General features: G+C 46.1%; 2 protein-coding genes across 2 annotated transcripts in view; both read right to left on the bottom strand.

The window, feature by feature from the left end:
• LOC310646143 (acyl-coenzyme A synthetase ACSM4, mitochondrial-like) overlaps positions 1–14,831 on the bottom strand; it is a gene marked incomplete at its 5' end in the record, with an annotated part of 58,644 nt that overhangs the window by 3,465 nt on the left and 40,348 nt on the right. The window lies entirely within an intron of this gene.
• Positions 327–14,378, bottom strand: LOC310646145 (acyl-coenzyme A synthetase ACSM3, mitochondrial-like; the record flags this gene model as incomplete). The annotated part of the gene is made up of 11 exons (XM_083372396.1): positions 14,211–14,378; positions 10,404–10,675; positions 9,840–10,050; positions 8,083–8,290; positions 7,053–7,196; positions 5,713–5,869; positions 4,900–4,979; positions 3,653–3,776; positions 2,604–2,750; positions 564–691; positions 327–465 (listed from the first exon to the last, which is right to left on the bottom strand). Exons 2-11 carry the CDS (start codon positions 10,623–10,625, stop codon positions 327–329), a joined length of 1,560 nt encoding a protein of 519 aa, XP_083228522.1. The 5' UTR covers positions 10,626–10,675; positions 14,211–14,378.

Below are 14,831 nucleotides of genomic sequence, written 5' to 3'. Positions count from 1 at the left end.
CAAAGTTACCACAGCACTGAAAAAAAAAGTGATCTATGACCACGCTCTCATGCTTACAACCGTTGCAGCATCCCCAGGGTCACATGATCAAAATTTGCACGCTTGGCCCCTCATATTTATGATGCAGTCTCCCAGCATCATGGAATCCCCTTTTGTGCCCTGACAAGCAAAAAGCCAGATTCACTTAACAACCGTGTTACTAACTTGATAACTGGGGGGGTCCCTGAAGTGTGGCGAGACATCATAAAATGGGGCAAAGCTCACGTAACAAATGTCTCTCTTAGCAACAGAAATTTGGGGGCTCCATTGTGACCCTAAGTCAAGGACTACCAATAGTTTGCTTGCATACGTTCAGCCTTCTTTACCTCGCCTCGAATAGGGTCTGGGCTGCTGACGACGGCCGCTTCAACCACCGCATCGTGTTCGATCAAAGCGTTCTCCACTTCAAAGGGTCCGATGCGGTATCTTTGAAAAGAAAAAAAAAAAAGAATTGAATCGCTTTGAACTTTGAAAATCTTCCAGAAAAGCCTTGTACAATTGGGGCGCGGTTGAATTAACCTTACCCGGCAGAATTGATTACATCGTCTCTTCGTCCCACCAGCCAGATGTAGCCCTCCTCATCTTGAAATCCTCGGTCCCCAGTGATGTAAAAGTCCCCGCGAATGGTGGAAGCTGTCCTTTCTAGATCATCCTGGACAGGGGATCAACGATTTAGAAAGTCGTGACTCTCTGCCAACACTGGACAGAGGAGACCACATAGTTTATGAGTTTCAATAAATACCCACATTATGCATTGACCCGTATCTGAGAGTGTATAGTTCCAAAATTCACAGCCAGATAAATATTTTATGAATTGTCTGAGGTCACTGCCCAGCACTAATGTTAATTTGTTTGGGCTGTTTTAGTTATAAAGAAGATTATCTGGGTTTCTTAGCCGAGGGTACCAGCCTTGTCCCAAGACAATTTCTGCGGTCATGTAGCCAGCATGGCTATATGCCCAAGATGCACAAAACGCTGTTATCTTCTCACTGACGTGGTACCTATTTATCTACTCGCATGTTTTGTCCCAGCCTACGTGAGTCCTTGTTATGCTCACAAGGAGAAACCCCTCTTCCAAGAAACAGGCAGGAACCGCAAGAAAAAAACAACCTCTTATTATTCACAGACCTGAGTCAATGTCCAAGGCAAACAAACACAGTCCACAGAAACTCGATCCTCAACACAAACAGTTGCCTTCAGCAACCAACACCTCCCACACCTTCCCTTTTATTATTCAGCCAAGGCGTGGCTTTCCTAATGCCTTCTCCTTTGCCTTTGGAGCCGCCCCGTTGCGTTCCTCTGTCCTACTCGCTTCTCTTGCCTGCACTTTCACGTATCCGGGATTTGTCCCAAATGTGCTTCATCACTGTCCAACTCAGACTCCCAGCACAGCTGTGTTTCAGCCTGAGCGCGAGTAGAGGGGCCAGGCTCCTCCACAGACTGCAAGTCCTGGAGCTCCTCAGAGCCTCCCTCTGACTCTGATGTCACTCCAGCCCCCCCTCCTCCTCCTCTGATTCCTCAGACTCAGCTGCCAGGTCCAGTGGCTGGCAAGGAATCACATCATTGCACTCGCATGCTTTCAAACTGCTAGGTGGATAGGAGCTGCAGCAAGGAACGCGAGCTCATGCCGTCACACTTAGCTCAGGTCTCGAACCGAGCTGTCAGCTTTCCAGCTGACAAACTCAGTTTCTTTAATGGCTGAGCTACCACATCCCCACCAAGGAACCCATTTTTTTGTTGAATTGGCAAACATCCAAACCGCAAAAAGGGAGCTTCTGAATAGTTAGGCAATTAAGAGCAGTCTTGTGTCAAGAGTTTTTGTCTAAATGCCACAGGAGTTGTTATTATAATGCATACCGGCTGGTGAAAATTTCTGTTCCAAGATTCTGCTTGTATTTATGCTAGCCATGGTGGAACATAGTGAGCATCCCTCCACGGTCTAACATTCCCATTATTCTGGAACCAGGTTACCAACTAGGGCTGGTAAGCACGCTGACAATATTCAAGTGGCTTAATTGCCTTTTCCCCCCGGATTTGCCCTTGGTCAATAAATACTTACTGTATATTGAGTGAAGAGGCAAAATGATCTTGTCGGTTTGATTCGGAGAGCGAGATCTCCTTCTACCCCGGGAGGTAAAATGTTACCGTTTTCATCTATTACCTTAAGCGCAAATAGCAAAATGAATTTTATTCAACAAGTACAGACAGTCCTCAAGTTGGAACAGTTCACTTAATGATTCTTCGAAGTGACAACGGCGCTGAAAAAAAAGGGACTTAGGACTGTTGTTTCACACCGTTGCACACCCTCCCCCTGGTCACCTGATCAAAATTGGGACACTTGACTCATATTTATGACGATTGCAGTGTCCCGGGATCACGTGATTTCCCCTTTTGCAAACTTCTGATGAAGAAAATCAGTGGGGAAGCCAGATTCACTTAACAACCGTGTTAACTAGCTGAACAACTGCAGTGATTCACTTAAGAACTGTGGCAAAGAAGGTCGTAAAACGGGGCAGAAAGAAGCCAGTATGTAAACAAAAGAAACAGTGCAAAGTGGACTCAGCCTTGTCAGTGCCTCCCTCTCGGCCCCACCTCCCCGCTTTTCCTGAAGTATTAATAGATAACAGTACCTGAGTATCATAGACTGGTGTTGGTTTCCCCACAGATCCTGGCTTGATTTTCATACCCTTGAAAGTTCCACAGACCAGCACCTAATTGCAGGGGTAGAATGTCAAGCAGATTGAGAAGCAAATTGTGTAGAAGCCTTTCAGGTGGGGTGGGGGAATATGTGTTCACTGTCTAGGATATCTAGTGAGGAGGCCGTAGGAAGAACCTCAAAAACCCCAATCACATACAGGGAACTCAGTTAGTTAATCCTAATTCAAGGAACTGTCAAGAAGACAACACTCCCACCAACACTGACAGAGTAAGTATATAAACCAAACTCAGAGAGCGCCAAGGACCCCACAGTCCTCCTCCTCCTCCTCTCCACAAACCCCATTCCCTTCTAGCACTGATGATGTTCCCTAGTTGGGTCATGAAATGTCTGCAAGAAAACCACCAAGCTCAGAGTAGCACCAAGGACCCCACAGTTCTCCTCCTCCTCCTCCTCCTCCTCTTCACAAACCCCATTCCCTTCTAGCACTGATGATGTTCCCTAGTTGGGTCATGAAATGTCTGCAAGAAAACCGCCAAGCTCAGAGAGCACCAAGGTCCCCACAATCCTCCTCCTCCTCCTCCTCCTCCTCCTCCTAATCCTCCTTACAAATACCACTCCCTTCTAGCACTGATGATGTTCCCTAGTTGGGTCATGAAATGTCTGCAAGAAAACCGCCAAGCTCAAAGTAGCACCGAGGTTCCTGCAGTTCAACCCTGAGGTATAAATATTCTCTATTGGTACAATTTGTTGAACAATTCAAAGGTCAACCCTTTCCATCCAGTCCCATCAGAGATGCTGGGTTTGTTATGGGCTGTTACTTTTTTGAAATAGATCAAAGCGTGAAAGAGGGTGGTGATTTTAACCAGCACGCCACCTTTCTCCCCAAAGAGCCTTCGAAGCTCTTCAAACTTTTATGAGTAGACTGTCCTCCATTGGCAAAAGAGCTGAGCTCACCGTTTCTGTCTGCCCGTAGCCTTCATAAATGTCCAGGCTGGTTTTTGTTTTCCACTGGTCCATCACTTCAGGATTGATGGGTTCTCCCCCACTTACACAATGTTTGAGGTTCTGGAATTTATAACTTGGAATAAATGAAGAATAGCAGAGAAGGAAAGACATCATTTTGTAAAGGTTAGCTGTCATGGTTATTAACAGTCGACTTGCTGAGTTGGCGGTCTAGATTTTGCAAAACGTAGGCATGAATTGGCTTGGAAAAAGAAGACCTTGTTTTGAAGATGCTGTGGGATGACCCGGGGACCTGCGGTTTGAGGAAATATTGTCCCCTTCCTGCAAAATCTAGGGTTTAAAATGAAAAGACACCCACAGAATCTATCTTTAAAAGAAGCGTTGGGCTAGCAGATGCTTTCACAATGCTTAAAATGTTTCCGCTTATAGCATACTGGCTTATTAGTTTCTCTTAATCAGAGAAGGCTAATTCCTTTTAACCAAATAAGCAGAGATTAATCTCAGGAGTAATACAGAGCAACAATCAAGCAGGAAGCAATACCCCAATCGGGGAACTGCCAACTCAAACCAATAGTAAGCAACTACCTAATCAAGGTAGACTGTTGTTCCCATCAACACTGACAAAGCAAGCTACTAGTATATAAATAAAGAGCAAAGCTTGCTTCCTCGTAGCACTGATGATGTTACCTAGTTGGGTAATGAAACGTCTGCAAGAAAATAATCAAGCTCAGAGAGCACCAAGGACCACACAATTCTCCTCCTCCTTCTCCTCCTCCTCCTCCTGTCCACAAATCCCACTCTTTCCTAGTACTGATGATGTTACCTAGTTGGGTAATGAAATGTCTGCGAGAAAACAACCAAGCTCAGACAGCACCAAAGGACCCCAGAGAAGACTATAACAGATCTTTCTGTCCAAACTGAGATCAGCATCCGTTGGGCGTGTAATCAAGTTCTTGCTAACCTCCCACCTAATCTAATTGAATCACGTCATGCCCTAGGGTGACAGCTCAGTCAACATGTCCTGGTTGCCTGATTTTGAAGAATAGTCAACCATAAACCACAGTTTATAAACTGCAGAGCTGGGATCTCATCTTGCCTTCCATCCACCATGACATGGCACCACGTGATGGGTGAATCCAGCTGAGGCTTCCTGGGGCTTGTTCCCAATCGTCTAATTGTGGTTTAAAGGAGCCAATCTCGAAATGCCTTAACTGTGCAAACGGCAGCTACCACTTTACCTGCTGAAATCATGTTGGACAAGCATCCGATAAACGGTTGGCGCAGAACATAAAGTTGTGATGGGAAATTTGGACAGCGTCTAGATAATTAGAAAAGATAATAAAATAATTAGAAAAGATGAGGACGGATGATGGAATGCACAACAGCCTCAATGCAACCAGTTCATGGCAAGCCACGCCAAACATGGTTAAGGAAGCTAACAAACAATGGTTAAAAGTGAGTTCACAATCCATTGTTTTGCTTGTGCACCCGGTACTGTGTGTTCAGGGGAGAGGAACTCAGATTTTGGCTTAATGTCATGGTTCCGACCGATGAAACCCTTCAAAGAACTTCGAGGCATTGTTTACCTTAAAGAATCTTTATTTGAGAAGCATAGCATTGGCGCTAACATAGTTGAAGCCAAAACTGAGTTCCCCTTCCCTGAGCACATAGTATCAAAGCACAATTCCCTCCTCCAATTAACAGTCATAAATCACATTCTCCAATTAGCTTGAAATGCAGGCTTCCCCTCCAGCTCTCCAGCCCGCCAATTCTTTATCATCTCTTTGTTTCAATAACCTTGGTTCTCACACTAGGTTCAGTGTTGTTATATCTAGCTAGACTCTTATGCACATTCCTCCCCCCAGCATCATCTAACTCTAAGAGTAAAACATAAGAAAAAAATGGTTGCATCTCCAATCTGCTGTCCAAGCAAAAACATTTGATGTTAGCAGCGTCGACAGTGTACCCCTAGTGGTTCAATAAACCTTGGTCCAGTTGCCACGATTTAATCTTTTTCGAAACGGTTAAATATTAATATACTTGACGCTTACTTCAAGGACAAGTTTAGGATCAAAGCGTGGCATGTGATGGACAAACACGCCTGCTCCTTGGCTCCACGGACCAAAAACGCTACTCCACGCTGATTTTGCCCAGCCGGTGTCTGAAGTATTCCAGATTAGGTCTGTCGGAGTCAAATCAAGCCAATACCTAAATAACAGGAAAGTATATTAAAATATCATTTACCAATGGAAGAGAATAATTGTAGTTGAGGGTTGAGCTGTGAGATTCTGGGTGCTCTCTGTACTTGGTGGGTATTTTGGCAGATGTTTCATGACCCAACTAGGTAACATCATCAGCGCGGAAAAGGAGTGGGGACATGTGGAGAGGAAGAAGAGGAGAAGAACTATGGGTTTGGGGGTGATTTCTGAGCTTGGTGAGTTTTTGCAGATGTTTTATGACCTAACTAGGTAACATCATCAGTGCTGGAAAGGAGTGGGGACATGTGGAGAGGAGGAGGAGGAGGAGGAGGAGGAGGAGGAGGAGGAGGAGGAGAACTATGAGGGTTTTGGTGCTTTCTGAGCTTGGTGGAGTTTTTGCAGACATTTCATGACCCAACTAGGTATCATCATCAGTGCAGGAAAGGAGTGGGGACATGTGGAGAGGAAGAGGAGGAGAACTATGGGGGTTTTGGTGCTCTCTGAGCTTGGTGGGGTTTTTGCAGACATTTAATTACCAAGCTAACTAACATCTTCAGTGCAAGCCTAGCAGTGATGATGTTACCTAGTTTGGTAATGAAAAGTCTGCAAGAAGCCCACTCAGCTTCAAGAGCACCAAGGACCCCACAATGTCATTTAGGAAGGGGAAAGCATTTAAGCGTATGACTCCAAGGATCGTATAAGATCTAAAATATCCGGTCTGAGGTATCTTCTTGGAATAGGATATCTAATTATAAAAGAAGCTCTGATTTGCTTTCAGATCCCAATTCAGAAGCAAGTGATGTATTGTTTGTTAGAAGCAAGGAAGGCTGAAATGAGGAACTACTGTCCTCTTACAAGCCAACATTTGCTAATTCCCACGGTATCCTGGCAGCTTGGAATCATTTGGCAGATCCCAAGTGAGACTCGCTGGATTTTGCATTGGGGATTGAATTGACAGACCACTGATAAATCACGACCGGGCTTATTGGAAAATGCAAACCACTAATTTCAAGACTGGTGTGGACGTTTTTTTTACGTGGACCTGCCGATTACGTGGGTTGTTTTAAGCCATGGTTTTGCTTGTAGAAGCTAGAAGGGCCGCGTTCACGTCACCCAACCACACCAGTCACAATTTGACAAGCAGATCTACGTCCACTGAGGCACAACACCGCAACTCGGCAGCTTTTCCCCACCTTCCATTGAAGCCAAGTCCGATTCCGTGGCTGACGTGGGAATGTTCAGTCATTTTGGGGGCTCCCGTGGTGCCACTGGTGAAATATATGGCCATTGGATCGCTGCCTTTTGTGGCCACGCACGTGTGCTCTGGAGATGCGACCCTGTGTGCAACATTGTGCATAAGCCCGTTATCATTTCAGCAGGACATCTCTGCTTGATGCTAATCGCTTTCATCGGAATGCCGATCCAGAAAATGGACCGGTTATTTATTTAATTTGTATCCTGCCATTATTATTATTTTTTTAAATAACTCAAGACGGCAAACATATCTAACACATTTTATCTCTTCTTTTTCCTCCCACCACAACAGTCCTGTGAGGTGGGCTTGGCTGAGAGAGAGGGAGGGACTGGCCCAAAGTCACCCAACTGGCTTTCATGCCTAAGGCAGAACTAGAACCCTCAATCTCCTGGTGATTGACCCAAAGTCATCCAGCTGTCTTTCATGCCTAAGGCAGAACTAGAACTCTCAGTCTCCTGGTGATTGACCCAAAGTCATCCAGCTGTCTTTCATGCCTAAGGCAGAACTAGAACTTTCAGTCTCCTGGTGATTGGCTGAAAGTCATCCAGCTGTCTTTCATGCCTAAGGCAGAACTAGAACTCTCAATCTCCTGCTGATTGACCCCCAAGTCACCTGGCTGTCTTTGACGGCTAAGGCAGAACTAGAACTCTCATTCTCCTGGTGATTGGTGTAAAGTCCCCCAAATGGCTTTCACGCCTAAAGCAGGACTAGAACTCACCATCTCCTGATGATTGGCCCAAAGCCATCTAGCCGGCTTTCATGAGCAAGGCCAGACTTGAACTCCCGCTCTCCCAGTTTCTACCCTGGCACCTTCGCCACTGGAACAAACAGGCTCTCCCTTCCTGCATTGTTTCGGCACTGCTGGCTGGGGAATTCTGGGAGTTGTAGTCCACGCCACCTTAAAGTTGCTAAGGTTCAGAAACCCTGCTTTAAACGAATGCTTTCGTTTCACCGACCTGGCTACTTACTCCATCAAATTGCTGAAGCTTAGCCAGCCTTCCCTGGGCTCCTTGGATACTACGAACTTCAGCTCCAGGGATGGGCATTTGGAAGCCACCACGTCCACCACAGGGGCCAGGGCAGAGTCCGTGATGACACACTTGGCTTTCGAAGTCTCTAAGCGATGGTGAAGGTCTTTTGCTGTCAGCTGTGTGGTCCCGGGAATCAGCACGGCTCCTAAGAGGAGAAATCAGGGGATCTACTAGCACGTGAGCCTCTTATTACTTTGGGCATTCAGACACGCCACGAAGAGAATCAGACCCTCGGCCATCTCCCACCCAGCGTTTGAATGTGAAAGAATGCAGCAAGAAAGAGGACTGCGGGGTCCTTGGTGCCTTCCGAGCTTGACCGTTTTAATAATAATAAAGTTGGAAGGGACCCTGGAGGTCATCTAGTCCAACCCCCTGCTCAGGCAGGAAACCCTATACCCTTTTGGACAAATGGCTGCCCAGTCTCTTCTTTAAAAACTTCCAGTGTTGGAGCATTCACCGCTTCTGGAGGCAGGTGGTTCCACCGATTAATTAGTCTAAGCGTCAGGAAATTTCTCCTTAGTTTTCTTGCAGACGTCTCACGACCCAACTAAGTAACATCATCAGTGCTAGAAGGGAGAGGGGATTGCAGAGAGGAGGAGGAGGGAGGAGGAGGAAGGACTGTGGGGTATTTGGTGCTCTATGAGCTGGCTTGTTTTCTTGCAGACGTTTCATTCCCCAACTAGATAACATCATAGAAGGGAGTGGGATTTGTGGGGAGGAAGAGGAGGAGGAGGGGGCAAAGTAGAAGAAAGAAGAGAAGGAATAGAAAACAGGAGGAAAGAAGAGAAGGAGAGAAGAGAAAGGTGGAGAATTGTGAGGTCCTTGCTGGCCTCTGAGCTTGCAGACGTTTCATTACCCAACTAGACAACTAGGTCATCAAGTAGAAAATAACCAGAAAATAACCAAGCTGAGAGAGCAGCAAGGATGAGCGAGAGAAAAAGAGGTGGGGGAGGGGTAGAAAAACCACATATATACACGCACACACATATACATAGACAATGCAATGTTTCTTAACCAGGAGTTTAAGTTTAAGTTTATTGAATTTATATACCGCCCTTTTCCCATAGGACTCAGGGCGGTTTACAAAGTATTTAAAAACGTCAATACAATACAAAAGTTAAAGACAGTTAAAATAATTAAATTTAATCCCTGAACAAATATAAAACCCCATTTAAAAACTCTCAGCCTGGGCCGGAAAGCTCAAAGAGCCAGGTCTTCAGGTCCCGGCGGAATGACCGAAGGTCGGGGGCAGTCCTAAGCTCCACGGGCAGCTGGTTCCACAGGGCAGGCGCACCCACTGAGAAGGCCCTCCCCCTGGGTGTTACCCGCCGGCAATCTCTTACCGGTGGCACCCTGAGAAGACCCTCCCTGTGGGAGCGCACTGGATGAAGGGAGCTTGATGCCGACAGCAGGTGTTCCCTCAGATATCCTGGACCCAAGCCATTTAGGGCTTTATAGGTCATCACCAGCACCTTGAATCTCACCCGGAGGGCAACCGGGAGCCAATGCAGCTCGCGGAATAGAGGTATTACAGTCCACGCATCTTAAAAGTAGCCAAAGTTGAGAAACACCGGTACAATGTATTAGCTGACGCCGACGTAAAAGACACAAGTTCTGCTTGCCCGTCCAGAACCATCTCCTCCTCCTCCATTCTATCAAAAATTCATGGGTGGGTGGACATCGTTCCTTCTCACCTGTTCGGATACAAGCCAGGTTCAAGAGCCACCATTCGGGAATGCGAGGGAGGATCACCACCACTCGGTCTCCTTTCCGTAGGCCACCCCGCTCGGACAGCAGGGTGGCGGCCTTTTTGGACTCCAAGGCCAGCTCCTCAAAACTCCATTTGACTTGGGTCCCTTGCTCACTGACCCACCAAAGAGCAGGGCTGGAGAGGCGCCTTCCTTCCTGGGGAGGAGGGGGGGGGGAGAGAAGTCAGCCGTGAGTGGATCTGCTCAGATCTGGAGAGCAACTGCCGCATTCTGCGCAGGGTGCACAACTGGATAGTAGCTACGTGCAACAACATGGACACGAACGTGGCCTTCGGGGAGAGAAAGAGTTGGCTTCTTAACAACGGCAGGGATTCTCTTAAACGGCGGTAGCGAGACAGGGTGTAATTCACTTAATTGTCACACTTAGCAACAGAAAGGTCAGGCTCAATTTCATGATGCTCGTAAGTCGAGGACCGCCTGTATTCACCCAACCGGGGAATCCCTTAAAGGTGATCCCTGGCGGAAAAGATGGGGGGAGGAAAATGATACCTTTTCTGACTGGGCCCAGTTATCCACCACATCTTTGGCGAAATTGAAATATTCCGGCACCTCCGGCTTATACTGTTCGCAAATGGATTTGTAGTCTGTAAAATTCTGAGCCGCCGAGGCAGTTTTGCCTTTGCTGAAGCTTCTGGAAGAAACGAGGCAGAGAGACCGCAGAATCCTAGCGGCTGGGCCTTTACACCTTATTGCCAAGGTGACACAAGCCATGATTTTTTTCTTCCCGAGGTTCCGCTTGTTTTCTGTCAATCACCACCGATCTGAAACGTAGAAGGGAAACGTCCTGATTGTTTATAGCCTTCTCAGGGCAAAGCAAGACTTCATTTCCTTGACGTGTACATTTCTGCTTTTAATTAATCTTGTTTTGTACCCTACTCTGACACTCCCTGAGAATTTCAACATTAAAAAAAGAGAGAGAGAAAAGAAAAACCAAAGCTTCATGCCAAGAAGAATGATTGCAAGAAGATGAGGAATTGCAAGCCTGCAAACGTGGCTGTTGGCTCGGAGGTTACAGGATTACGCTGTCCGTGCTTCACAGCAATAACATGGAAATTGGGGGTTTATTGTTGTCAAAGCCCCCAATCCCATCAGCCACAAAGGGCAGATTGAGAGATAACAGGATTTGTAGCCCAACCTCTACAGAACTAAGATTTCTCTTTGCACCCATGTCTGAATTAACATGCCAGTCTCAGCCCTGATTTTTGTTCTGTGCAATCCAGGCTCATTTGCAACAAAGAGCAAATATTAAAGCTCTAATTTAAGTGTTTGCGAGCAGTGATCTTGTAGCTAGGCACAACCTTAGGGATTATTTTATTTATTTATGAAATTGGCTGCTGGTCTCACAACAAGGGACTATCTATCGTAGGTAGCCCTCAGCTTACAATCATTCATTCAGCAGCTGTTCTAAATTTTGGCAGCGCTGTGGGGGGAAAAAAAAGGGACTTACAACCGGCCCTCACAACTTATGACCATCGTAGCATCCCTAGAGTCAGGTGCTCAAAATTTGGCTGCTTAGCAACTGACGGTTGCAGCATCCCGGGGGTCATGTGATCAATATTTGCGACCTTCTGATAGAGAAAGTCAGGAGGAGAAGCCAGATTGGCTGGCAGTTGGATCGGGACAAAAACCACTCCAGGCGAAGTTCTTTTGGCATTGCGACAAAGGAGACGAATGCGGTGCCAAGTGTGATGTAGTAACAACGCTCGGTGAGGAATGTGCAACCTGGCAGACAGCTCTAACCCTTTGTAAGCCGCAGCAATTACATACCTGTGTAAGGCTAATCCAGCCGGTGTGCTGCAATACAGGTAGTTGTCTCAAAGGATGCTTTTTTTCAAGAGGCAACTAGACTTCTCTGTTTTCCTTTGAAGAAGTTTCGCTTCTCATCCCAGAAGCTTCTTCAGCTCTGACTGGATGGCGGGGAATGGAAGGATTTATACTCCTTGCAGACAGCCGGCCATTTGCATCTTTTTGGAGAGTCGTCGAGGCCATCTGGAGGTTTACCTGTGCCCTCAGGGTCACCTGAGTGGTGCAAATGGGCGTGGAGCCTTCTTGGACCTGCTGAAAGGACTGTGTGTGGTGGAGCTGTGCTTTCTGCAGGATGTTTTGTGCCCTGCATCCCTTCACTGTCGAACACCATTCCCCACCAGCCAGTCGGAGCTGAAGAAGCTTCTAGGGTGAGAGGGCGAAACGTCTTCGAAGAAAAACAAGGAAGTCCAGTTGGGTCCTGAAAAAAGCACCTTTGGGACTGACTTTCATCTCTTTCATCCTCAGCGCACAGATTTAAGAAACACACACAAGCCAACAATATTGAGACTCAGCAGATCTTCCTTAGCAATGCCTGTGGAGATCCTCAGTCATCCAGGTCTGTCCCAATCATGCTTTTCCACGAGGCCAATGGACTTCCTTGTTTCTCTTTGAAGGCGTTTCGCTTCCCATCCCAGAAGCTTCTTCAGCTCTTCCACTCCCCACCAGCCAGTCAGAGCTGAAGAAGCTTCTGGGATGGGAAGCGCAGGGCTTTTTTTGTCATAGAACGCTCAGAACGGAGTTCCGGCACCTTTTTTGGATGGAACCTTGTCTGGTAGGCAAGGCGGGTTGTATGACGTGTGTGAGTTCCGGCACCTTTTTCTTTTACAAAAAAAGCACTGGGGAAGCGAAACGTCTTTGAAGAAAAACAAGGAAGTCCAGTTGCCTCCCGAAAAACAGCACCTTTGGGACAAACAGGACCTGGAGGACCGACGACCTACGACCAGAATCGAGGCCAAACGTTTCTGTTATTAAGCGAGACATGTGTTAAGTGAGTTTTGCCCCATTGTGCAACCTTTTTTGCCACAGTATTTAAATAAGTCACTGCAGTTGTTCAGTGGGTAACCCGGTTGTTAAGCAAATCTGGCTTCCCCGTTGATTTTGTTTTCCATAAGGCTGCCCAAAGGGAATCAGGTGACCCCAGCTCACTGCGACCATCATAAATACGAGTCAGTTGCCAAGCGTCTGAATTTTGATCGTGTGACCCTGGGGCAATGCTGCGACGGTTGTAAGTGTGGAAAACGGCCATAAGTCGCTTTTTCAGTGCGGTTGTAACTTTGAGCCGCCACTAAATGAACTGTTGTAAGTTGAGGACCACCTGTAAATTGACTTGATTCTAAAGGAGCCCCTTGGAAGATCTTGCTGTGAGCCCGTGGGGCAGGTTATCATTCAATGAATCTGCAATTTCTCCTGTTCTGGGACATCCCAACCTACTCAGGTTGCTGTTTGAATGGGGGCCACCATCCAAAATCCAGAAGAAAGTCAGCGTGGCATCTGATCCGATTCCCATTAGCAACTGCCAGGAAAGGCTTGTATGGTTCCCGTAAAAGAAAAGGAGATTATTCTGACTTTACACGTGATAACAGCAGCAAGAATCACATTGGCACAATATTGGAACAAGGAAGAAACGCCACCAGAGGAAGAAATAATTTCTAAAAATGCCAGAATGTGCGGAAATGGACAGACTAACTATGAGGTTGAGAAAAAAAAAGAAGAATCAGATTACTATCAAGACTTGAGACTTGTTTTATCAATGGCTGGAGAAAAGAACAAAGGATTAGGAATCAAATTTGTATTCGTGAATGATAAACTCAGACAACACGTTGTTGAATAAGAACTATTGAATTGTATGAAAAAAATAATAAAAAAATTATAAAGGAAATGACATTGTTCTGTGACGAGGCTTTTGCAAAACTCCTGGTCTAATATAGTGTGCATTTAAAGTTTCAAGCCCAAAGAAATCTGAACAAAAAATTAGGGACTACCCCAGTTCTGTATGGAACAACCAGAAAGCCATTCCAGAAAACAAAATTAAATATTGGATGGCTTATAATTTCAGAGGACCCTCAATGGAAATGGACAATGCTATGGATAATCACAGAAGTTGTCAGGGCGCCGAGGCAGATGATGCTTAATGGACAAAGGTATTTTTAATTTAAAACATGGGATGTGCTGAAAAGCAGCCAAGAAAAACAACAGAGTGTTAAATGCCAGCTTGGAAACCAATTTTTTTCCTTAATAGCCATGCAATCCGCAGCCAACAAAACGCATTTCTACGTCTCCGATCCAGAGACTAGTGTAGTTAGCGTATCTGGAAAGACAGAAAACCCAAAATAACTCTTTCCAGTCCTACGTTCATTACCTGCTAAGTGGGTCTCAGCTTGATCTGTCCCACAAAACTACACGTGCATAACCGAAAGACACAAATGCAATACAAACAATTGCAATAAGAATAATTCCAAACACGAAGAGCTGGATTTATTGTTCTCTCACCTCCTTGAAAATTCAACAGGTGCTTGCCGTTCCGATTCTGGTTATTTTATTTTATTTTTTTCCAAAGAATGCCCTCTTCTCAATGATTTGAAAAGCAGCTCCCCTTAGCCCCCACCTCTTTACAGGAGCCATAGGAAGCTAATACCAGCCAGATAAAGAGAGCTGAAAAATTACAGGAGCCAAAGCAAACTTCTCTGGGACACAGCCTCTCTTATCCTCTTGGAAATTGTCCAGAGAAGGACGTTGGTTTTTTTTTTTTTCGTCCTAAGGGTGAAGGACAGAGTAAGTCACACCCCATAGAGGCATTTTTGCTACAAGGGGAAAACCAGTCAAGCATCTCTGAAGCAAACTGCCACCTTCCACCAGGGCCAGGGAGCAGAGAAATTGCAGAATGGAGGGAAAGGGTTGGAGAAAAGGGATATGGGCAAGACTACAGAGACCATATCCCAGAAAAGTGTCCTGTGAATTTCTTGGTTGTTTTTTTTTTAACTTTCACCATGCACGGTTCCACTTACTGCGCAGTCTGGCTGCAGAAATCTTGTTAATCTTTGCTTCTTCATCTAGAAGACAGTAAGATTGTAATGAGCCGTTGAAGAAACAGCCAGAAATATCCCTAGATTT

The sequence above is a fragment of the Vipera ursinii genome (genome assembly GCF_947247035.1).
Source record: "Vipera ursinii genome assembly, chromosome: 13".
In the NCBI taxonomy this organism is placed as follows: domain Eukaryota; kingdom Metazoa; phylum Chordata; class Lepidosauria; order Squamata; family Viperidae; genus Vipera; species Vipera ursinii.
This window is presented reverse-complemented; position numbering and strand designations above follow the sequence as displayed.